The 24,220-nt window shown below is 41.3% G+C and overlaps 2 protein-coding genes across 2 annotated transcripts in view; both read left to right on the top strand.

The window, feature by feature from the left end:
* Nucleotides 1-18,174, top strand: part of LOC119430641 (unconventional myosin-IXb) — a 39,244-nt gene extending 21,070 nt beyond the window's left edge. The window contains exons 8-43 of the mRNA XM_037698086.1: nucleotides 207-336; nucleotides 421-510; nucleotides 1,230-1,346; nucleotides 1,437-1,571; nucleotides 2,160-2,281; nucleotides 2,795-2,936; nucleotides 3,060-3,255; nucleotides 3,688-3,763; nucleotides 4,126-4,218; nucleotides 6,794-6,907; nucleotides 7,559-7,598; nucleotides 7,704-7,826; nucleotides 7,907-7,987; nucleotides 8,212-8,322; nucleotides 8,453-8,578; nucleotides 8,756-8,905; nucleotides 8,992-9,152; nucleotides 9,296-10,375; nucleotides 10,581-10,656; nucleotides 10,822-10,937; nucleotides 11,377-11,489; nucleotides 12,205-12,398; nucleotides 12,518-12,625; nucleotides 12,705-12,875; nucleotides 12,946-12,987; nucleotides 13,079-13,190; nucleotides 13,283-13,356; nucleotides 13,472-13,664; nucleotides 13,794-13,922; nucleotides 14,113-14,218; nucleotides 14,372-14,503; nucleotides 14,631-14,754; nucleotides 14,980-15,030; nucleotides 15,802-15,911; nucleotides 16,020-16,159; nucleotides 16,634-18,174. Coding sequence (XP_037554014.1) covers nucleotides 207-336; nucleotides 421-510; nucleotides 1,230-1,346; nucleotides 1,437-1,571; nucleotides 2,160-2,281; nucleotides 2,795-2,936; nucleotides 3,060-3,255; nucleotides 3,688-3,763; nucleotides 4,126-4,218; nucleotides 6,794-6,907; nucleotides 7,559-7,598; nucleotides 7,704-7,826; nucleotides 7,907-7,987; nucleotides 8,212-8,322; nucleotides 8,453-8,578; nucleotides 8,756-8,905; nucleotides 8,992-9,152; nucleotides 9,296-10,375; nucleotides 10,581-10,656; nucleotides 10,822-10,937; nucleotides 11,377-11,489; nucleotides 12,205-12,398; nucleotides 12,518-12,625; nucleotides 12,705-12,875; nucleotides 12,946-12,987; nucleotides 13,079-13,190; nucleotides 13,283-13,356; nucleotides 13,472-13,664; nucleotides 13,794-13,922; nucleotides 14,113-14,218; nucleotides 14,372-14,503; nucleotides 14,631-14,754; nucleotides 14,980-15,030; nucleotides 15,802-15,911; nucleotides 16,020-16,159; nucleotides 16,634-17,190 — 5,635 coding nt within the window. The 3' untranslated portion in view covers nucleotides 17,191-18,174. The remainder of the gene's footprint in view (nucleotides 1-206; nucleotides 337-420; nucleotides 511-1,229; nucleotides 1,347-1,436; nucleotides 1,572-2,159; nucleotides 2,282-2,794; nucleotides 2,937-3,059; nucleotides 3,256-3,687; nucleotides 3,764-4,125; nucleotides 4,219-6,793; nucleotides 6,908-7,558; nucleotides 7,599-7,703; nucleotides 7,827-7,906; nucleotides 7,988-8,211; nucleotides 8,323-8,452; nucleotides 8,579-8,755; nucleotides 8,906-8,991; nucleotides 9,153-9,295; nucleotides 10,376-10,580; nucleotides 10,657-10,821; nucleotides 10,938-11,376; nucleotides 11,490-12,204; nucleotides 12,399-12,517; nucleotides 12,626-12,704; nucleotides 12,876-12,945; nucleotides 12,988-13,078; nucleotides 13,191-13,282; nucleotides 13,357-13,471; nucleotides 13,665-13,793; nucleotides 13,923-14,112; nucleotides 14,219-14,371; nucleotides 14,504-14,630; nucleotides 14,755-14,979; nucleotides 15,031-15,801; nucleotides 15,912-16,019; nucleotides 16,160-16,633) is intronic.
* A 1,167-nt stretch (nucleotides 18,175-19,341) lies between these two features.
* use1 (unconventional SNARE in the ER 1 homolog (S. cerevisiae)) lies at nucleotides 19,342-23,580 on the top strand. The gene is made up of 8 exons (XM_037674641.1): nucleotides 19,342-19,480; nucleotides 21,116-21,165; nucleotides 21,384-21,462; nucleotides 21,627-21,779; nucleotides 22,003-22,018; nucleotides 22,104-22,134; nucleotides 22,221-22,383; nucleotides 23,390-23,580. Exons 1-8 carry the CDS (start codon nucleotides 19,382-19,384, stop codon nucleotides 23,570-23,572), a joined length of 774 nt encoding a protein of 257 aa, XP_037530569.1. The 5' UTR covers nucleotides 19,342-19,381; the 3' UTR covers nucleotides 23,573-23,580.
* Nucleotides 23,581-24,220: the final 640 nt, after the last annotated feature.

Below are 24,220 nucleotides of genomic sequence, written 5' to 3'. Positions count from 1 at the left end.
ATACATATTTACAACACAGAAATTTTGGAAGCACTCAGTTTACATCAAATGATCCGATGTAACAGTTTATTAGTTGCGGTGTGTCATTACAACCTTTCACAAAGCCTCTATGTTTTGTGAAAGTCATTAAATGTAAACGGATCAGAATAAAACCAGCACACTCTCTGCTTGGCGCATGTAACTTTCTTGGTTCTGTTGGGTTGCAGGATCTTTTCTGTTCTTTCCGCAATCCTTTATCTCGGCAACGTGACCTACCAAAGGAAGTCAACGGGCCGAGACGAGGGTCTGGAGGTGGGGCCGCCAGATGTCCTAACAACACTCTCAGACCTGCTGAAGGTATCCATGCTTCCTGGTGTCTCTTTCCTTTCCTTTGCTTAGATCGTTGTGTGTTTGTGACTTGTGGCATTAAAACCCTCCCAGGTCAAAGAAGAGCTGCTGGTTGAGGCGCTGACTAAGAGGAAAACTGTGACGGTCAACGACAAGCTGATTCTCCCCTACAGCCAGTCTGAGGTATGCTTCAAGAATGCGAACACTGGTTGAACAGTGTCCAAAAGCAGTACACACTGTCTCCTACTCTGTTTTATTGCTGAAACACCTATAAATTAGTTTTCTTTGTTTTCTTATACAGTAGTCCGTCGCTACTTCGTGGTTCGTTTATCGCGGACTCGCTGTATCGCGGTTTTTCAAAATAAGATTGGACATGACACACAACTGGCTGATTGATGGATGAGCCGCACGATCAGCATGGAATTTTTATTTAAAATAAATTATTTTAAATTATTTAGCACCTCCTGCACCTTGGTGCAGCCCGTACTGCAGTATAAACTTCCTGCTGCAGCTGATCATCTGCGTGCATGATCAGCTGTTCAACATGCAGACCGGAGAAGTGGGCGTGGCCAAGAGTGCTTGAGCAGAGGACGCAGGGAGCTGAAATTATGACATTCTGTGCTCTTTTAGCACGTTTAGAGTTTATAAACATTGTTTAGAATATTGCAAGAGTGTTGGAAGGGTTTAAAACACCTTTATGGAATAAAATAAACTACAGCTTACTACTTGTACTACTATCCCTACCTTGCAGTTTTTCACTTATCGTGGGTCTGCAGGGTACGGATCCCCCGCGATAAACGAGGGACTACTGTATTCACATTTGTAATCACACTAAATTCCTTTTTAATGTTATTAATTTAGCTGGAATCAGTTCTCATATAGTCCTATGTTTATCCCATCAGGCTGTCACAGCTAGAGACTCCATGGCCAAATCTCTGTACAGCGCCCTGTTTGACTGGATAGTGCTTCGCATCAACCATGCACTGCTCAACAAGAAAGACATGGAGGAATCTGTTCAAGTAAGACCCACAACACACACATGGGACAGCAGAAAATTTGCTCAGCAGTCATCTACAAGTAAATTAACATGATTTGACGTTGTTTTCCAGTGCTTGTCTATTGGAGTCCTGGACATTTTTGGCTTTGAAGACTTTCAGACCAACAGCTTCGAGCAGTTCTGCATCAACTATGCAAATGAGCAGCTGCAGTATTACTTCAATAATCACATTTTTAATCTGGAGCAGGTGAGCAGCTGTTTTCTTTTTCATATATTACACTCTAAATGACACTAATCACCTTTTTTATTTTTACATCGTTTTATTATGCACTCGTCAAAGGCAGACGTATTATGGTCTCCGTCTGTACGCCCTTAAACGTTCTTTTACACCCATAACTTCTGATCCACTCAAGATAATTTAATGAAACATGAAACTCTCATGAATCACGTCGACGGAGTGTTGCATATCCTATTCATCGCCCCAGCTTCAAGGTCAAGACCACAAATCAAGGTCATTTACAACAAGCTCTTTGCTTGTAAGGGTCATAACTTCAGATTTGCTCATGATAATTTAACAAAACTTGATACTCATTTGTGCCACTATTTGACAACGTCAATCATTTTTTCATGACCCTAACTCCAAGGTCGAGGTCATAAATTACGGGCAAAGTTAAAACAAGGTATTTACTTTTCCGGCCAATTTCTATACACTGTACAATAGCTTGTCGACGGGCGTATAGTGTGCTGTTTGCAGTACTCTTGTAAAAAGTTTGACAGAATGGCACGCATTCAGAAGAGTTTGTTCACCAAAAATGTTCTTTTCTTCTAAATAAAGGAGGAGTACCAAGCTGAGGGAATCACCTGGCATAACATCGACTACACAGACAATGTGGGCTGCATCCATCTCATCAACAAGAAGCCAACAGGCCTGTTGTACCTCTTAGATGAGGAGAGCAAGTAAGAAGAGCTGCATTCCTTCATGTATTTATTCAAACATCAATGTTTCTGAACGCTCTAAAAGAGCACAGAATGTCATGGTTTCCCTCTCTCTGCTTCCACTGCTCTTTGCCACCTGCAAACGTTCTTGGCCATGCCCACTTCTCTACTCTGCACGCTGATCAGCTGATCAGCTGCAGGAGGAAGCTTATCCTGCAGTGTGATTATGCAAAGATGTACAGGATGACACGTTTTCTGTAGCTGTAGGCTGCACAAAGGTGCTGCAGGTGCTAAATAATTTACAATAATTTATTTTAAATAAAATGTGCAGATCGTGCAGCTCGTCCATCAATCAGTCAATTGTGTGTCATTTCCAGTCTTACTTTGAAAAACCACAGTAAAGCAAATCTGCAAAAAACAAACCGCGAAGTAGTGAGGGACTACTGTATAGTTATTTTTATGTAGTTGAAGCTTTGTATTTGTTTGGAGCTTATTTTTCGCACTTTTTTCTCCCTCCTGCTGCTTGTGTTCCAGCTTTCCACACGCCACCGATAAGACCTTGTTAGCCAAGTTCAAGCAGCAGCACCAGGGGAACAAGTACTTCGTACCCACACCGGTCATGGAGCCTGCTTTTGTCATTCAGCACTTTGCAGGGAAAGTCAAATACCACATCAAGGTAATAAGACATCAGCTGCTTCTAACAGAAGTAAACACAAAGCTTCCGATACAGAAATATTTTTCTTTCCTATCGTATTTGTGTTCCTCTTTGTGACAGTTTTAATGTATTTAACCTCTTCAGGATTTCCGAGAGAAGAACACAGACCACATGCGTCCAGATATCATAGCGCTGTTGCGAAGCAGCGATAGAGCATTTGTGCGGCAGCTCATTGGCATGGACCCAGTGGCCATGTTCCGATGGGGCATCTTGCGAGCTACTATCAGAGGCCTTGCTGCGTTCAATGAAGCCGGTCGCTCCTGGGCAGCCAAAACTGCAGGTACCTGATCTGAATCCACCTGAAATGATCTAAGATCAATTTCTTAGTCGATATAAAGTATTTTTACCCGATTTTTCCATTATGGGCAGCTTTCTTATATTCAGTTCAGCTCTAGCTTGATTAAAGATGGAAAGATGACGTCATACAGCTGTCTTTGTACCACAGCTTCTGAAAACTGCACTTTTCCTGCTCTGTAATTAGCTCTCATGGCAGCATGGAGTAATGAGGCCACAAACTTGGGGTTTTAGGAAATTTTGAGATTTTTCTCTGCGATTCTGAATCCTTCAGATAATTTGGGTGCTCTTCTAGCTGGCCCACAGAAAGAGGAGCTTTCACACAAGCATGGGATTGATCAGGATAGAAAACCCAATTGTAAATAAAACAGTTTCTCTGTTAAACTGTATTTGTCTTGTTTCATGTTTGATGTTGTAGGTGTTATCCGTCCAGCCTCCAGAACTCCTCTAGGCGAACTCAAACGGTCCAATGCCCCAATAGAAAGAATGTACAAGTAAGTGATATACACAAAGTAATGTGAAGCTGAGAAACTCGTCTCACTTTGTGTTCAGTGCGTTTGGACTGGTTTTACCTGTAAGTCCAGTTTTCTTTTTGTTTGTTTTCTAAAGGGAATCTGTCAACTAGGGTACTGTAACTGTGAAAGAAATGTTTTCCCTGGTGTACTGTGGACCTTATTCCAGTGGTTCTGAATGAGATGAGGACGAACACCTGAAAATGTTTTAGTAAAAACGTAGAAATGAAACACCTTTTCTCATCTCAGTGACAAAATTGAACCTCATCTCAGTCACCCATATCCTCCCCACCTTTTGGTGACCCCAGTGTTTGCGGTTCTCTCCTCTTCCTCTTCCTCCACAGACGAGCTTCTATGTTAGATTTCTACTTTGATCACTCAGAGGAGCGTCCTCTAGAGGCCTTTGAAGACATCTTTGCTAGCTTTGAGAATAAGAAGTAAGTGAATTTGGTGGAAAGAACAAACAAGTGAGAACATGAGGCCAAGCAGGAAGGAATTGAGTTTTCTACTGAATAATAAAATAGTGTTTTTTATCTACTTTCATTAAAAATATTAACAATTATTGATGCCTTGTTAATTGATTTTGTTAAAAGATTGTTTTTTTTTTTTTTTTTTCCCAACATCTGCGTCTTAAAATATAAAAGTTAACTGTTTGAACAAGTTTGGCGAAGAAGTGAAACACTTTAAAACTCTCCAGAAAAGACCAAAGTTCATGCTCAATAATCCAGGTACAAATCCAACAATGTTCAGTCAGGTCATCTGGATGCTTTCTTTTTTTTTTTTTTCCTGAGAGTTCTACCAAAAAGGTTTTTGGCTTGCAATCTCAATCTTTCCTCCCTGTAATTATTTTCCTTTTTTTAGTACATAATCGCCATAATCTCTCAACTTCCTCACGTTTATTATTTTTTTCTGTGGAGCACAGGAAAGTGTTTGCGCTAGCCTTCTCTTATTAGCCACTCAATCATCTGTAAAGCTTCGAAGTCACACGTTTATTAATAAACATGTACACAAATATCTAGTAATACAAAGCAATTGTGAGAGCTTTCTCAGAACGAAATCAAACCGTAGTGTTTATTTTTAGAATGTTGGTCATTCTAATTTCACATCTGAAATAACTGGTTGCACTTTTTTTTTTCTTTTGCATTTGTAGAACCAAAATAGAAATTAACTAGAGAAATTGCATTTCCTGTGAAAATGCAGCGTGAATGCTTATTTCACAAGAACTTGCTGGAAAAACAGCTGAAATTAGCTGTAAAAAAAACATGCTGAATGTGGCTGAAATGGATGAACAAGCCTAAATTAGCAGAAGAAAATGGAAAGAATATACTGAAAGCAGAAATTACCACAAAAAGCTTGTATTTATCTGAAAACAGCTGAAATTAGCTACAAACATGCTAAAAAAGCAACCAAAAAGTTAGAACAATCTTAAATTAGCAGAAAAAAGTAGAATGAACACATGGTTGCCCAATTAGGCTTAAATATGCAGAAATGAGCACAAAAAGGTAGAAATTATCTGAATAAAGCAGAAAACAGCTGAAAAGTAGCGAAAAAGTAGAATGAAGCTAAAATTACCAGAAGGATGTGGAGAGAGAACATTTTTGCTGAATTAAGCTGAAAAAAGTTGAAATGAGTGCAAAAAATGTGGAATTAGCTGAAAAAGCTAAAATTAGAATAAAAACAGCTAAATAGTAGCTGAAATAGCAGAAAAAGCTGAAATTTGCAGAAATAAGCTGAAAGGAGCATAACAAGCTGAAATTAGCAAAAAGAAGTTAGAAGAAGCACAAAAATGTTGTAGTTAGCAGAAAGATCCTGAAAGGAGCACAAAGCCGCTTAAAAAAACAGCTGAAATTAGCTGAAAGTAGTTGAAAAATGTTTAAATTTGCACAAGGAAGCTGAAAGAAGCTGAATCAGAACAAAATATGAAAGGAGCAGTAAAAGGTTGTAAACAGATCTAAAGAGTTGAAGGATGTAAAATGAGCTCAATTCATTTTCTATGAGAAGTGAAAAAAATGTCAGAAAAGGCTAAATATTTCAAAAAGCTAAATTTGCACCAATACGAAAAAGTCATAGCAGGATTGTCCTGAAAGACCTGAACGTTTTGATAAATGAATTGCTGAAATAGCTTGAAAACTGCAAGATGAGAATTGCGCTGAAAAACGTACGGAAGAATTTAAAAGTGGATCACAACAGTGTGAGTGCTTAGTAAACATTCACACAATTGTCTATATTTTTTAAATCATCCAGTCCTTTCAGATCTGAAAGCACAGATTTCGTATTAGTCATTTCTTTCACTGCTTGGCCTCTGTTTTCCTACTCAGTCGTGGTAAGTATAGCAATAAAACTGCATGGACTATCTCTGGGTTATGGGAAGAGTCTCCATATTAACCTCACAAGAGTGTTTCCAGTGTAACAGCCAGCCACGATTAAAAGAGCTCACACACAAAACCTTCACTCGTAACAACTTACAGCCACACCGAAGCCAGTAACATCCGCAGCATGGAAACAGACAGACAGCCACGCCAAGCGCCAGCTCAGCTCATCTCTGCATGTTTACTACCACAGTGGCAGCAAGACGTGTGGGAATACAACCTCTAAATACCCAATCTCTGTATCTTTCTCTGTTTTTGTAAAGGATGTGACGCATGGTTGGGTGGTCTTGTGTGTCTTGTGGTTTCCTTGTACATTATCAAGGGGAGAGAGGAAAAAGCTTCAGTGGTTCACAGATGATTGTGTGAAAGCTGAAGTGTCTCTTGGTATGACACCCCAGCTGTTCTGTACTGTGTCTTACTGTCTTGGGTAACGGCTGCTATGTTTCTCCTGGAGGTGTCCTAACAGTGGCGTTCTTCACACTCTCCTTTACTTTTTTTTTTTTTGTTGTCTTCTGTTTTATATATTTTTTCCAAATTTTTGTTTGTGCTTTTTTTCCCCCCTTTTCCTTCCCCTGCTCCCCATCCTCCCCCTTTTCTCCTCTATTCATACCACGTGTGTCTATACGTGCGTGTGCGTGATCAGAGACATGCATGCGGAGATCATCAGCTCCATTAAGAACTTGCAGCTGGATGGGGAGGACCCTCGCAAGCTGCTGCAATCTTGGGGTCGCCTCCGCTTTCCACGACAAGTCCTCCAGTGAGTCTGCAGACAGAGCTGGCATCGGCTCTTCTTCAGATCAGTCCAGTGTCATCAGCTCAGGCAGAACATGCTCCTGCATCCATTACGATGTGCTCAAAAAGCTATAAAATAATATCTGCTTTTGGTCCAGTGGTAAAACATTCCAGCTTCCTCATTGCAGATTCTATAAGTAGCCATTGTAAGCTGCATAATCAGCTTTTGTAGATGCCACGAATACTTCAACTGCTGCATGAGTACCAGCAAAGACTGTTGATGTAAGATCTTTTAAAGCATCTTGTGAAAATATGTCCCAGCACTTTTTCAGTGTGTGAGCATTTTACACTACCCCCTGTGGTGTTGTGCACGACATTAAAGAGAACTTGACCAAGTAGAGAGCATGTCTGTCTTTGTGTGGGGAGTCTCTGCTGAGCTGATTATTTCAAGCCTTTCATTCCATCTTCCTCTTCTTTTGTTACTGTCTAACCTCCTGGTCATTCATCCAGTCTATAGGTGTACGCCTATGTTTCATCACTTAACAACTGCATGAAGAAGTCACCCATTCTTACTAACCAGGCCTCACAACACTCCATTCGTTTACCCCGTTCCATCTTCACACCTCAGGCTTTCTGCTCTTTACTCACGCTGCACCCTCTTTATTCCTTTCTGCAGGAAAAACAAGACTATCAAACAGAGGCAGGCCATCCCCAAGGTAATCCTGAGTGAAGACCAGAAACCTGTAGATCAGAAGCCACTTTGTTAGTTCTAATCTCTATGAGTGCAAACAGGAAGCTGATTGCAGCTTTTCTGTTTCCAGAGTTTGCTAGATTCGCAGTCGTTGAAATTCATCGTAAGTCTGACGCTGCACGATCGGACGACAAAGTCTCTGCTCCACCTGCACAAGAAGAAAAAGACCCCCAGCATTAGTGCTCAGTTCCAGGTAACGTCAGCTGAAATATAATGAAAATTGCACTCGGAGAGAGGTGTTTAAGCATAATGATTTTTTTCCCTTCTCCCAAGAACTCTTTGACGAAACTCTTGGAGACTCTGAACAAAGCAGAGCCTTTCTTCATTCGTTGTATCCGCTCCAATGCTGAGAAGGTAAATTTATCGTATTTTATCTTGTTAACCTTAAATCCAATAAATGCAGATTTATTCAGTGAAATAATGTTCCTGTAATTTTGTTAAACAAACTTCACTCTTTTGCCCCTTCTGATAGTTTGATGCCATAACAAATGACACAAATTCTCATTTCGTCTAAGATGACGGCAGCTTACCTACCATAGTAACCTTGGGTTTCTAAATGTAACTGTGTGTGTGAGCAGAGGGAGATGTATCTGTATGAGGCCTTGGTGCTCCAGCAGCTGCATTACACTGGGATGCTGGAAACTGTTCGCATCAGGAGGTCAGGCTATGGAGCAAAGTACACCTTCCAGGTACTGCAGCTGCACTCCTCTCGTGAAATTTATCCAACAACATCGTGCCACAGCAATTACGTAATGCAGATTATCTTCTGTGAAACAGCATATTCACCTCTTGTCTTAAGTACTTGCATAATTTCTGCAGGAATTTGTGGAGCAGTTCAGAGTTTTGCTGCCGAAGAACACCTCTGCCTCTAAAGAGGACATCTTAGAGCTCCTAGAAAAGAAAATGCATCTTGACCCCACCACGTACCAGATAGGCAAAACCAAGGTATTGCCGTTAATGTTGATTTTAAAAGCAAGATATTTTGAACGGGGTTAGTTTCCTGCAATACATATTTCCTTTAATTCCTGCCACTGCTGTTGAATATTTAGTTTTCGTTTTATCATGCAGACCTTATTTTCATCCACGTATAATTTTTTATTCTGATGCGTTTTGTGGCCTCAGGTGTTTCTCAAGGAGCTGGAACGGCAGAAGCTGCAGGACATGCTGCACAAGGACGTGATGCGGAAGATCATCTTCCTTCAGCGCTGGCTCAGAGCTCGCCTGCAGAGGCAGGAGTTTCTAGACATGAGGAGGGCAGCCATCTTGATCCAGGTAAACACAGATATACCATTTATTTAATTTCTCGCATCAATACACAACTTGCTTTGAGTCTTGATTTTCTCTGTCCTGTCTCTCAGTTATCTTGGCGTAGGTACTGCAGGAAGGAGCAAAGGCGACAGGCGGCGACTCTGATCCAGGCAGTGTGGAGAGGGCACAGACAGAGATCAGAGTACAGCCGAATAAAACAAGGTGCTACAAAAATACAAGCCCTGGTCAGGGGGCACTCGGCACGCAGAAGGTAAACAACGAAAATGCTCCCAAATTGTTTTTGTTTTTATAAGAAATTAAAATGAAAACATTTGTCTCTAGATGAATGGATGGTGCTTAGGTGCAATATTTACAATCATACTTGGGTGTCTTATTATGTCTTGTGCATTACAGGTGTCATTCTGTACGTGAGGAGAAACGAAAGAAAGAAGAAGAGGAAGAAAAGGCCCGTAGGCGAGCAGAAGAAGCGAGGAAGAAGAGAGAAGAGGAGGAAGAGGCGAGGAGAAAAGCAGAAGAGGAAGCAAAAATGAAAATTGAAGAAGAAGCAAGGAGGAGAGCAGAGGAGGAAGCAGCCAGGAGAGCACAGGAGCAAAGGGAGAAAGATGAGCACAGAAGAGAACATGAGCCTCAGACAAGAGAGGATCCAGATATAGAGCTGGTCACAGAGGAGATGCTGGATGAAAATCTCTTTGTTCCGGAAGAAGAGGAGGAGGAGAGACAAGAGGATGCACAGGAGGACAACACAAGCTTACATATAGATGAGGAACAAGGCAAAGATGAAGAGCTGGAGGAAGAGGAGCTGGATTTGGAGACTAACGGTACATTTAAGGCTAAACCTCAGCAGGATGAGAAGGAGGAGGAAGGCTTGAAGAACCAAACACCAGGAACACCAGGTTCAGAATCGGTGCTGCCCTCAGGTGGGAAGGATAAAATGACCAGCACTACCTCTGCATCTCCCCAAGCTGAACAGAAGAGTGTCCAGCCTGTCATCAACAAACAGTCTTCATCTATTAAGAGGGAGGAGAGGAGGCGAAGAGGACTGGAGCACAACAAGAGAGAGACGGAACGAGCTGCCGCCTCCTCCTCTGCAGTCGTCAGCAAAGATCAGACATCCCCTCCGAAAAGCAAGAACCAGGAGACAACTAAGCTCAAAGAGCGGTCAGACAGCAAGGAGCTGGACCAGTACACCTTCGTGGCCTGGAAGATGAAGGATGACAAGGGAGGAAAGAAGGAGGCAAGAAGTTCTCCTCCCCCTGCCGGTCCCGTCCGACCCTCTACATTACCCCTGCTACCCCTTGACTCTGCGCATGAGAAAAATGGTGACAGTACCGGAGCTGTAAACCTGCAGCGCCGCACTGGAGCTATAAAGGAGAAACCAGAGAAGTGGAAGGTGAGGAGGAGTAATGGGGAGAATTCAAAGGCCACCAGCTCTCCTCCACCTTACAACCGAGAAGAAAGGATTAAGTCACATCTGTACGTCTGATTTCACAGATTCTGTTCTCTAATATTTAGGGCTAAAGCTTGTGGCAGTATTATTAAAAAATACATCAGCATCACAGGCCTTATAGTTTGAAACAATTCAGACACCTTTGTTTCTGTTCATCTTTCTCTGTTCGGACCGTTTTTGTAAAAAATGCTGACATTCTTTCAGTGATGTTATTTTGTCATCTTTCTGCAGGAGTGAAACATCGTTGCCATTAATTGACGGTTTTTCTCCAAGTTTTGAAGGGGCTGGTGCCATTTCCATCAAAGAGGTATTTTAAGTATCGATCGATCTTCTACGATTACACTTTTCTCCTTTCAAAAGTGTTATAATAAATTATTTACTGGCAACCTTTTATTTAGTGAAAACTGGTCCCTGTTCATTGTAATTTTTCCTCATGCCTAATTGTTTGCAAACACTGTCCTCTGGTCTGCAGATACTTTCCTCCTCAGAAAGTCACAGTGCTGACCTAAAAGAAAGTTTCGTCTCAAAGAAGCAGCAAGGCTTCGGTCCCCAGGATTCAATCCACTCCACCGCTTCCACTCCAGACAAGTACGTCACTGCAGTGGACTGATGTGCAAACATCTGGGCCCAGTTTGAACATCAGGAGACATGCATTAGGTTTTTCAGGCATGCTTTGAGAAAATGCATGCAGAATGATTTGAGACAGTTAGGTGTGATGTAAAGAGTTTTACTAGAGAATGAATTTCTCACTGTTGTATAATTTGTTTAGGTTTACAAATGCCTATAATTTGTGAAATGCACCATTCAGATGCCACAACAAAATAATTTTCCAGTTCAGTTTTAAATTGGTAAACAAATGTTAAACATTGTACTTGTTTCCTCAGAGGAATAACCAGAAGTTAAACTCAGTTGAAATGAGAAGTTCACTCTAGAAATCTCGCTTTTTTTGTCAGTATCATCCCCAAACAGAATCCTTTCACATTTTTACAACTATTTCAATGTTTTTGTTGTTTTTCCTCCCCTGCAGGTCAGGTGGATTCTTCAAGTTTTTGAAGAAACGACCCAAAGAGGCCCATACTCCAGACAACGAAGAGCTGACATTTGTTCATGCTCTCAATGACAAGTCAGCACCAGGGGAAGGTACCGTCATTTATTTTTTTACAGTTTTTTTTTCTCCCCTGCTGCCTTCGACTCAATTCACCAGTGCTTTCACTAGTGCCGTTTTTGTGCTATGGTGAGCTCTAAAACCTGACTGAAACTCCTCAAACAGATTATTTCTTTGCAGTTCACGCAACTGACCTGCAACTATTTTCCCTAGAATGTTTGAGAAGAAAGTTAGATTAGATATAGGTCTATAGTTGGCTAGGTTTCCTGAGTCAAGATTATGTTTCTTAAGTAAAGGTTTAATTACAGAAATCTTAAAGCACTGTGGTACATAATCATTAGAGATAAATTAAGCAGATCCAAAGTGTGGATATTAATTAAGAGAAATACCTCTTTAAATAGTCTGGTTGGGATGGGATCTAGCAGGCACGTGGATGGTTTGGATGAAGCTATTATTTTTGACAAGTCAGAGAGCTCAACAGGACAAAAACAGTCCAAACATTTATCAGGTTCTAGTGACATTTTTAAAGTTGCCTCATCTGACAGGAAACCAGAGGCGATAGTAGGAAGGATGGTTTGAACATTACACATGAAGAGAGATGTGAAATTATTATTCCTGCTGATCCGTGCAAAATTATTTCATATTTTGTTTTGTTTTTTTACATCTGTTGATTATGTTCATAAAATTATCAGAAATACATGGTATGTCACATGTCTTTATGTTTACATGAGAAAAACTTTCTTTTTTCAGCGCCCCCATCTGGACACCTGTCTCGGACTCTGCCTCAGCCCCACAGTGACCGTGCTGGAAGGAGCTTAGGCCGAAACCCCACCATAAAGATCAGTCGAGCCACACGGGTCTCTAAGCAGTGGAACGCCTCGCTGGACAGAGAAATCAAAAACGCTAATGAGCTGCGGCACCTCGATGAGTTTCTGGGCAACCAGGTGCGTCAAAAGGAACGAGATGCAGACTTCTTTTTGGAGATACTTTAATCAGATTAAAATTTTTACAAACATCTCAACAGAAGAAAATTGTTTTAGCTTTTTTCTTTTTTTTTTTGTAGGTCAATGATTTTCGATCCAGGGGTAAGCCGCTGTCCAGTACAGAATCCATTTTTGTTGAAGCCACCTTGCAGTTCAGAGAGACAATCAAATCGATGTATTCTGTCCATGTAAGTATGTGTGCAGGCTGGAGACAGTCACATAATGCTTATGCTGAGTTAACTCCTTTATCTCGTGTTGTCTAAACAGAAACCCACCATCGGCTACAAAGGACTAATGTCAGGCTACCAAAACAAAGTGATCCACTTGGCAGGCAGCGCATACCAAGAAGATGTCCCACTCGTGGTCAACCTGTTCCAGTCTGTGCTGGATGGCTTCATCAGAGGAGAAATGAAGAAGGAGGAGGCTGAACCTGCCAAGGTAAAACGCTGAAATGTATGACTTTAGTTCAAAAATAACTATGCATTCACAGACTTGTCTTGTCTTTCAGCTTTCCAAAACTAGAAAAAAGAGGAGAAATAAGCATAAAAGTGTAAGTTTGCATTTGAAAAAAAGTCCTTTATGTTGTCCTCAGTAGATGATTTTTATTTAAAATCTGACTAACGTGGTGGGTTTTTTATTAGGCGGAGTGCTACCTGGATCATATCTTTGTCAACTATCAGGTCAGCATTGTACAGTCATGTGACCAGTGTAGCTCTTACATCTGGGTCATGGAGAAAGCCTCAATGTGCAGCAGTGAGTAAACACCCCAACAAAACTAGCATTTTTAAGTAAACCGCTACACAGGTTAAAGTCATGTATTCATCCTTTTTAAATTTTTCCTACAGATTGTAAGATGGTGTGCCACAAGAAGTGCCTCTGCAAAATAAGCGTCGACTGCTCCAACTTTTATGCCAGAAAGGTCTGTTTTTCGTATTAAATTCAGCCTTGTGTGTTTGTCTTATACCCGGAACGAGTTTAAAGCATTGTTTGATGTTTAAGAAGACGAGTTATTGACTGCAGTTATGAATCCACAGAGTGATGAGGTCATCACCGGACAACACTTTAAAGTGTGCGTTTGTCGCCTGGTGAGTGATAAGAACCCGGTGCCGGTGGTTCTGGAGATGATGCTGGAGCATGTGGAGATGCACGGCCTCTACACCGAGGGCATCTATCGCAAATCCGGCTCTGCCAATCGCATCAAAGATCTGCACCAGCGGCTAGAAACAGGTTAGACGCTTTCTAAATAACGATTACAACACACTGGAATTAAATGAAGTCTGTTTTTATTTCAACTCATACATGTCCCCCCCCCCCCCCCATATTTTGGTGCTGTTGTTGTCTTTTCCATGTGTGTAGACCCTTATCAAGTCTGCCTCGAGGACTATCCCATCCACACAGTGACCGGCCTGGTGAAGCAGTGGCTCAGGGAGCTGCCCGACCCTCTCATGACCTTCGCACATTACAACGACTTCCTTCATGCAGTCGGTGAGTGGGATGTTGTCCAGCAGGGGGAGACATTTCACAGCAGTCAACTTTTCTCCTTTTTTCTTATGACTCGTCGGTAAATTGTTTCTTTAGAGGGAATAAAACTTAAATGAAGGCCTTTGCTTTTCACAGTAGACTGTTAATGTTTAGAAACAGGTGTCACTTTAAGATGTTTCATGTATTTTGTTAGAACTGCCAGAGAGACAGGAGCAGCTTCATGCCATCTATAAAGTGCTGGAGGAGCTCCCCTCAGCAAACTTCAGCACATTAGAGCGACTCATCTTCCACCTTGTCAGGTGCGGACTCATGCCATGTATATATTAAAGCAGTTCTTATCTAAATCAAAGAACACTACGCTTCAAATTGATCAACTCACTCAACCCCTGGATTGTTAAGCTGGCAGTGCAGGTAATCAAATGACATTCTTCTGTCTGACAACGTTCCTGCAGGGTCTCTAAAGAAGAAGCTCACAATCGCATGTCCCCTAACTCATTGGCCATAGTGTTTGCACCATGTATTCTGCGTTGCCCTGACACCGCTGACCCGCTGCTCAGCATGAAGGACGTTGCCAAGACGACAATGTAAGAGCTGCCACAAAATGACATAAAGACTAAAACTTTCTTATTCTGACCATAGGATGAGTTTGTTTTTCTTTAATTACATCAAATGCATAAAAATCACATAAATACTGTCACTCTTTGCCTGTAGGTGTGTAGAGATGCTCATCGTTGAGCAGACCAGACGCTACAATGAGAGGATGGAGGAGATCGAGCAGCTGGAGTACGCCGAGGCGCTGGCTGTTAACCAGCTCAAACTCAAGAGAAAAAACACGGTAACAGATGTGCTCGATACGCAAGTTTAGATTAGCTGCACGTGTGACTATACAGTGAATAAAGTCAGATGTTGTAAAACTTATAAATAAAAAGGTTTATTTTACATAAAATTAGTTGTTTATTGCATTATGTAAATCACTTAATCCCTTTATCAGCTGTTCTCAGATTATTCCAGTAACATAGCCAATGTTCCCTTGTTTTTTATTTTTTTATTTTGTTTTTAGCACTACCTGCATTTACCTCTCAGGTACTCGGCTCCTTACAAAGGAGTGGTGGTATGTATCATCCAGTTCTCCAGTAGATTCAGTAGTTGTCGTGTGTAGTTTGCCATGTTGGACTGCTTGTGCATGGCATGTTAGATTCTGGTGATGCTCTGGCCGTTTTATATTTTTCTTTACTCGTTTTCACGTTTTACAATTGTCTAACTGTGAAATCATCTGTACTAACTGGAAGAAGTTTGCATTTTGTTAGGTTTTTATTTTGTCAGGCTTGTGATCTGAGGGATTTGATGTTTTTTGTGTGTTCTCTGAGTGTGAGGACAAAGTGGTTCTGGGTTGCTGTTGTGATTCCTCTCTTTGTCGGAGAGTGAACTTACACAAAATGTGACTTGCAAAGCTTGGTGGTAACGTTGTATTTTTGACTTTGTGGTTTTTCCACTACTAAATAGTTATTTATTTAAAAAAAGGATCACAAAGCTCTGAAAGTCATATTATTTATAGAGAAGGCTCAATCTTTTCTGATCATGGTGATGTGTTTAACTTTGATGACAGGCGGGGGGTGGTTGTTCATTGATTCATTCATGTTCATTCATCTTCACAAAAGAGCTGTAGGTATTTCTGTGCATATGCATGAAGATCACAGGCACCATCCATCCTGCTTTCCTTGTTACCTCACTAACAGTTTTGGCTGATTTAGATTCTGGTTGTTTTTAGTGCATTGTTGTAGTAATTTCCCATTCATAAATAACTCCATATAGTAATTTAAAAACCATATATTTTTTGTCTGGGTGGGTCAGTGATCAGTGCTTGATGCTGTGTTTTGTGCAGATGCATGAGAAGGGGGGTTCTGATCTCAGCGTGGTCCCTGAAAACGAGCCTCTGGACTCGGACACGGAGAACAACCTGGTGGAACGCATCAAATCCATCAAACAGGAAAAGTGAGGATGTGCTCTTACCTTTTTATATATTAATTGTTTTTATTTGTTTGTTTTTCTCTTTTTGTCCTTCAAAGCATCTGATGTTCTTGTCTTCTGCTCATTTCTCAGAGATGACCTTGCCGTGCGGCTTCCGGACATGGAGCAGCCCGGTTCAGACCAAGAGAACTTGGACTCGGAAGCATCACTAAGCTCCGAGAGCCTCCTGGATGAACAGCAGCGCTCCTCTGCTCACAGTTCAGAGCCAGAAGGTTAGTGTTGAGGTACAGCCCAGTGTTTCCCTCCTTCTACCCGTTCCTCTCACTAACCGGTGGGTTTCTGACCAAACCACTGGGCCACTGCCTCGGGCCCTTCCTGTCTTCTGTGGTGCAGGTCTGGACCAGTGATGGTGATGGGGCGCTGATGTCTGCTCTTTAAACAAAGCAGGTTGGGGGAACAGCAACCGTGTTTTGTGTGTTTGTGTTCATGTAAATATACAAGTGGCACAGTAGCATGCTCACACATCGTTCTGAGCTAATAAATGAATTGAACATTCGGCACCACATCAGATCTCTTGCTTGTAATTCTACTTTTCTGATAACATGGTTGCATGATCTTCCATTTGTCTTCTCTTCGTCTTTCTTTGCACTGCTGTGTGTTTTTCTATTTTTTTTATTTATTTGTGAAATACTATTGTCTTCCACTTGCTCAGTTTCTTGTTTTTTTTTCTTCTTCTTTTCTGCCAGGACAAAGTGCTGCCCAGTTGAAGAGACAAAAGCTAGTTTGTGCTCCTAAACCCTCAGATCTGGCCCAGCGATCGAAAGATCCTGCTGGAAGTGTCTCTCTGGCAAATCTCACCCCTGCTAGCTCCTCTTCGTCTGTGTGTAGCTCTGCCTCCTCAACGTCTGAATCATCCAGCGGCTCCCTCAGGCACGTTCTGCAGCGTCGTAATCCTGTAATCCCAGACACAGTTAAACTGCCCCCAGGTGTCTCACCCCAGACAGCGACTTCGAACCCCGCTCAGACTCGCACCCCTCCTATAATCAGAGACTTCTCGCACTCCGTGAGGAAACGTGAGCTGCGCATCTGCCGTAAAGACAGCACCCAGTCCCTTTACATCGACAAGCCAGAATGTGACTTGTTGCTCCATTTCTCCTCCTGCCCTCCCTCTGCTTCCTCCTCTTCATCCTCCATCTCCATGGTTAAGCTTTCTTCTCAGATCCAGCAACCCCAGGGGGAAACCTCCAAGGTGCAGAGACGCTTTTCTGACCCAGACATCCCCTACATGGACGGTGATGCCTGACCAAGCAAAAACCAAAACAATGAATTTATTAAAAAGGCAACAATGTACAAATAAATCCAGAAGTTGATCCAGATTTCAGAAGAGGATAAAAACCGCACACAGGAACAGGACCTGTGAGTGTGAGTGGAACTGAAAAAAACGTGATAAATTCACAAAGTCAGACTGAAGTGACGGTGATCAGCAGCTGTTACAGCTGTTACCAGAGGGAAACTAATCAGACTTTTGTCGTATTTGACAGTAAAATAACTGGACAAGTTATTGCTAAGCATCTTTTCTATCATTATAAGATATTGCGATTACAGGCTGCATCTTCTGTATCTGCTCAAAGATTGTTTTTAAATCTGTAAAACATGAAATTAATGCAGGTTACAGACACAAATTGTCTTTTTATTGTTCTCATAATGAGCAACATGTGCTCAACGAATTGTTTGCCTAGTGCCTTGATGTTTTCTACGGAGTTGATTAACTCACTTTTCATAGCATAATTATTGAACTACTTGTAGAGAGGGGGGTTAAATAGGTGACTTTAGATTTCTGTTTGTAGCCCTGAACGGACACATGTTCAGACCAAGGACCAAATCCTGCACATTCTGTTTGAATTATCCTTTACCTGCTGCACAACACACACCATATAGGAAGTGCTTTCAGTTAGCAAAGGGAAACAGAAGCAGCACTTGCCACTTTCTCCTCCAAAACACCGAAAGCAACACAAACCGTGATACCACAATGTTCTTCAAAAGCGCCTCGAAGTCACCCTCCCCGCTGAACGAACGTGATTTCACTCAGCTGTGGACAGTCTTTACGCTGAGCAAGTTCTGCTGAAGCGCAGCCTCAGCCAACGTTGTATAAAATGAAATGTAATACTAATGTTTCTCTGACTGCTGAATGATGTTTTAGTTTGGATTATGAGGAAGATGTTCTGATGTGTAACAGAGTGTATGTTTGGGACTGAATGATACAAGCTGGAATGGTTATTGGTATTAACATGGAAATACAGCACATGATGCTTGTAACACCTGCTTCTGTGTCTTTTCATTACCCACGAGTTTTGTGTCCAAACTGACAAAGCAAATAACAAAGCATTGTAAATTTTATAAAGTTGCATTATTTTGTGATGAGGACAATGTTACTTTCTCTCATACTTCTCTACCATAGAGGCAGGAGTTTACAGAAATCATGAAGCACAGATCATCTTACATGGGTTTAAATTAGGTAATTGTGAAGAAGCTATGAAATGTGATCCCTCTTTTTCATAAGAGTTATTGATGTCTTCACTTGTCCTATTAGGAAAAGTGATGATCTCACTTGGCACAAATCAGATGAGCTGGCATGTTGCTACAAAATGTTAAGTCATAAACGTGCCATCAAGTATTATTTAAATCACCAACAAGTAACTCCATACAGTCATGCCACTTTTTTGTTTGATTATATAGAGGGTTGGCAATCATTTTAGAGGTCCATCACCAACAACAACTTTAAAAAGAGCTGAATGTGAGACAGTACATAGTCAGAAAAATCCCATGTTCTACTTACTGGTAAATGTCTTAAGTAGAATTCACTAAAATGAGTTGAAGTTCAGTGGCATATTTAAAATAAAGCAGATAGAAACAGGATAGGACAGGATCGTCCCTCTGCACCTACAGTTGGCTGTCCGCAGCGACGAGGAGCTCCGCAGACTGCTGGGAGGAGTGGCCATCGCTCTGGGAGTAGTTCTGCCCGCCATTCGGGCAATCCTACAGCCGGAGGGAACCGAGAGGCCAGCCGAGTCTGGGTGGATGGATCGGACGGCATCTGCAGCCACTTTCTTAGGATCCACTGTGGGATGGACCTTTACAAGAGATCCTTCCTGTCTACAGCCATCAGCATCTATAACGTCTCTTAATGAAATGACAGTTTCAAAGTTACAACAAGAAAATAATTTCCCTTTGGGACTAATAAAGTATTTTTTAATTGAATTGAATATATATATATAGATATATATATATATAGAGATAGATGGATAGATAAATAATTTATTATTATTGTTATTATTACTACTACAATATTTAAGATAAAACTGTTGAGGCCATGCACGAACATTTTCAAATACTTTTTAGTTTGATTCCGTTCAACAAGGATGGACAGCTAATGCTCCGCCCACCATTCCGGCGCTCTGACGTCAAATTGACGCGACAGTGTTTCATCTTCAAACATGTCTTCCAGATTGGAGATCAATTTTATTAGATTGTTGTCTCGCTGTGAGACTATTGCGTCGGAGAAACGTGGAGAGACTGAATGGAGGTTAGACAAGGTAACACGGAACACAGAAAATGGAGGATTCCCGATAGAAACGCGGGTCTGTCTTGTTTCGACTGTGTTGTTAGCTGTGCGGCTGTTAGCCGCTGCAGTTAGCCACGTCGTCAGAAAACGGAGACTGAGCCGACCTGACTTTCATCAGCTGAAGAGCTCAGCTGTTTCATATTTTGTTCACGATTTGATAATTGGCAACAAATAAACATTCAAAAAGACACGCGAGAAATAGACTTTTAAGTTAAGCTAACACCACCTGTGGCATTTGGTTCACCATGGTAAAGTTACTCAGCAGTGTTTAAACTGTGTTTAGTTCTATTATGAACAGGCTTAAAGAGGGGTTTATCAAGTGGCCAATGAAAGGAAAGAAATTTATTGTAAAGTCTGTTCAATAAATGAATATTAATTACTTATTAAATATAAATGACTGAGAACTGCTTTTAGTTAAAATGTAAAAATGCATAGCATCTTATAGCCTGGTATTATTTTTATTAGTGCTGTCAATAATCAGGGTTATTCCTAAAAGCCTAAAAATTTAAAATCTCATTTATTCTTTATTTTGTGTCAACTGATTCATATGTTCCCGTAACTTTATAGTACAGTACTACCCTCCAGTATCCTGATACATGCTCAATAATCCAGGTAGAAAAATCTAATAAAGTTGTCAGGTCCTCTGGACAGATTCTTCTTGTTGAAACGTTCTTTCTTTTATCCAAGACATTTGGATAAACGTCTCTTGTTTATCTCTCGTCTCTTCATCACTCTTTCAGGGATGAAAATGTGCACATTTGTGAAGAGAAACCATCCATAGTTTAACAGGGGCGGAGGTCTCCATGTTCAACTGTCCCCCTCTTACAAAGCTGTTGGTGCTAGTATCGCTCAGCCCTCTGTGAATAGCAAGCAGCCATCAAGGCACTAAGGACCAGTTGTTAGGCTGATGGTCCTCCTTATCATGTGAACAGCTAGTTCTGGATGTCAGCAGCAAACTGGTTGATAAGAAGGTGCTGCTTATAAGACTGAGTTTATTGCAGCTCGTCAGACTGACGGTCTTTTGGATAAAAAATGAAACGTTTCGACAACAACAATTCGTCCAGAGGACCTGACTTAACTTTGTTAGACTATCCTAGTGTTCCTTAGGGCGAAACTGAAATGAAAGAAAATCCATTGTTAATGTAACAACAAAGTCCATGCTCAATAATCCAGGTATACAATCCAACATTTTTCAGTCAGGTCATCTGGACAGTTTCTTTTGCTGAAACGTTTCGCCTTCGATCTGGAAGGCTTCATCAGTCCAGGGAAAAAAAACAAGGAAAAAAAAAAAAAACGTCCAGATGACCTGACTGAAAAATGTTGGATTGTATATCTGGATTATTGAGCATGGACTTTTGTTGTTTTCAACCAGTTTGACACGACTGTCAACAAGGAAGAGGGCCGGCAATGGAGGAGGGGGCGTGACAAAGAGACCAACTTATCACCAACATAACTGGTTTGTTCCACTTTGGAGTAAGCTGTTGGGGGAAGAATCAGTTTTGTGTTGTGTGTTTCCTTGACTGATGAAGCCTTCCGGTTGCATTGTTAATGTAATTTTTGATCCCATATTTATCATATTCATCGCTGTTTGTTTTCTTTCCTTCAGTATGTTGCTGCCCTGGAGGAGATGTTGGTAGCTCTGAGGAAATGCCAAAGGTTGCTCCACTCTTGACTTTGAATATTTATTTATTTGAACCATTTGAAACAGCGACGTGATCAAGAACACTTTTGACTGACAAGTTATTCAAACTTCATTTTCATCGTTGGTCACGGTTCACGTCGTGGTTTAATTGTTAGATGTTGAGTGTTGCATAATTCCAGCTAGACGGGAACATCAGTGATGCTCCGCCGATTAATTTTTTGTTTTCGTTCAGCAAACCAACACAGGAGGTCCTTACTGAATACACAAGGAAAGTGGATTTTCTGAAAGGGCTTCTGGAAGCAGAAAAGCTGGTGAGATTTGAGATGAGTTTTATTTATTTTTTAATTCATCCATAGTATGTGTTTTAGCTGTATTTTTAATCATGCATCTATACATTTTTTCCCAAAAAAATTATTTGGAAAATTTGAAGATTTTATATTTTTGTGAAAACAGTTTTCTAATATCTCTTCCTCAGCCCTCACCAACAGAGAAGGCTTTAGCCAATCAGTTCCTCGCCCCCGGCCGCACGCCCACCATAGCCAATGAGAGGATGCCTGCCAGTAAAACGGTTCATCTGCAAACAAAGGCCAGGTGTACAGGAGAGATGAGGGATGAGCTGCTCGGCACGGTGAGATAAGATGTGTGCTGAGTGACTGACGTGCAGCTTGGTCAGGGTGTTCATTGTTTAGGATTTTTCTGGTTTATGTTTTTTTTTTTTAGTTTTTTTTTTAGTTCTCTGACAAATTCTTTTAGTCATTTTTACCTTTTCCCTTGGGTAGTTTGAGCATTAAAGTTGAAAAGCCTCAAACTGTTGAACGTGTTTAACTCGTGTTTTTTTTCTGTAATTGCAGCACTCCTCTGGTAAAGGTAAGAATTGTTTTAAAGATCAGATGTCTTGTTTTCTAACCTGTTCAAATAAAGAGTGCCCTGTTTTGTTTGTTTATTCTTTCAGGCATGTTGGATTCAGATCTAAGAAACAGAAGGTAAAGCCTGACTCATGATGGATACAAGACACCGTGTTGCTCTCTTTCATCATAAAATCATCTTACAAAATCCTTAAACTCTGCAGGGGTCTCCCTGTGGACGAGCGTCAGTCTGCTGCCGAGCTAGACGCCATCCTGCAGCGCCACCACAACCTGCAGGAGAAACTGGCAGAGGACATGCTCAGCCTGGCCAGAAATTTGAAGAACAATACCCTGGCGGCACAAAACATAATCAAGCAGGACAACCAGGTAGCTTTATTCAACATGAGAGCTGCTGAACCGAAACGGGGCAGGAGGATTTATCAGCTGGATCATGAATGTTGTCGTTTTCTGATGAGAAGGCCCTCTGTTTTTCAGAACCTGTGGCTTTAGAGCTGACGCGTTTATTTAAGTTGTGAGAACGCACTGTAAAGTTCCTTGTTCTCAGTTCTATTTATTTCATTATTTTTAACAGAATTGGCTTAACTGCCTTTCTAAACAATTACCGTATTTCCCACCGTACACGTCGCATCAGTCCAAATATGTCTAATAAAGTGGAAAAAAACATAATTAAGTCGCTTCGCTGTATAAGTCACATCTATTATGCGTCACCGCTGATCACCCGGACACATGGGCTGGTGTTGTGCCAAAAATCGATTGGCTGCCTGATGGCGGCCGCGGGAGTGTGCACGGGAGGACTTTTAACAGGATTAACACTTAAAAACAATTCTTTGTTTGCTTGACATTATAGCAAAGGTGTGTCTCAGTTGAACTTTTCCATAATAAATGCACTTTGATGGTCAAATCAGCTGTATTTCACCTGGGCAGCGTGGCAAAATGCAGCTGATTTGATGTTTGCTCCAGGAGTTCTGGAGCGAGATGAAGGTGGCTTGTATGGCAAGCCAAATGTCTCATTAATAGCCACTTTTACCTGTTGTTATTGAGACACTTGGCTTGCCTTAAGGCTTGAGACCCCTCTAGTGGCTGCAAATGGTAGTGTTTAATATTTGACATGTCAGAATGAATGTAGTTGTCAGATCTCAGCCAAAAATTGCGTTATAAATATGGGAAAAACGTATATTAGTCACTTCAGGACTTGCAAATTTATGCAAAAAGGTTCAACCTATATGTCGAAAAATACGGTAAATTACAGTTCTCTAATCTTTTCTCCTTTTGTACGCCACTTGTCTTTGCTGATACTCACCACAAGAGGGCAGCACAAGACTTCTAACCACCTATGGGGGATTCTTAACATCTCACCTGATTTGTCTTCCAGACTCTGACCCAGTCCATGCGTCAGGCAGACCTGAACTATGAGAAGCTGAAGACGGAGTCCGAGCGCTTGGAGCAGCACACGAAGAAGTCCGTCAACTGGCTGCTGTGGCTGATGCTCATCTTGGTCTCCTTCACCTTCATCAGTATGATCCTGTTCATCCGAATCTTCCCCAGGCTCAGATGATGACTGTGCACAAAAATGAACTCTTAGTCCTCGACATCCTTCCTGGTTTTACAGGAGCAGTAGCTGTGCAGGCCTCCTTAGAAATATAACAAACTGAAATGTTTGAGCCCCCGAAGGTGAAAGTTTTCCCAGGAAGTGCTCTAAAACATTCTTCGTTCTTTTTATGTTTTTTTTTTTTTTGTTTTTTTTTAACCCAATAGGACATAAATGGAGGTGAAGTGCTACCTGATCTGGAGTCAGGAGCAAATTCTCATTCAGAAAAGACAAATTGGGACTAAATGTTTCCGTTCATCTGTGATCTGCTTGAGTCGAGAAGAATTTGGTTTATTTAATGTTATTTTTACTTTAACCTCGGTTCAGTGTTTAGCAGCATATAAACACTTAATAGCTCATATGCAACACTCTGACATGGAGTCACAAGAAGTACTTTAAAAACTAATTTAATATATTTATCAGCAGCCGTCCGATGGCGACAATAATCCATCTGCTTCTAACGTCACTGTATCCACAATCCACTTAATGACACCAACAGTTAAACCAATACAGATAAGGTGGCATGGTGTTATTATGCTGTTTGTTCAGGTTGATTCTCCTGTGACATCAACCTGTTTGAGACGTCTGCTGACAGTTTCTGTGTTTGAGACCATT

Source organism: Nematolebias whitei, chromosome 3, assembly GCF_014905685.2.
Source record: "Nematolebias whitei isolate Nwh7 chromosome 3, NemWhi1, whole genome shotgun sequence".
Classification (NCBI taxonomy): Eukaryota; Metazoa; Chordata; class Actinopteri; order Cyprinodontiformes; family Rivulidae; genus Nematolebias; species Nematolebias whitei.
Note: the sequence above shows the minus strand (reverse complement) of the source record. Positions and strands in the feature narration are given on the sequence as shown.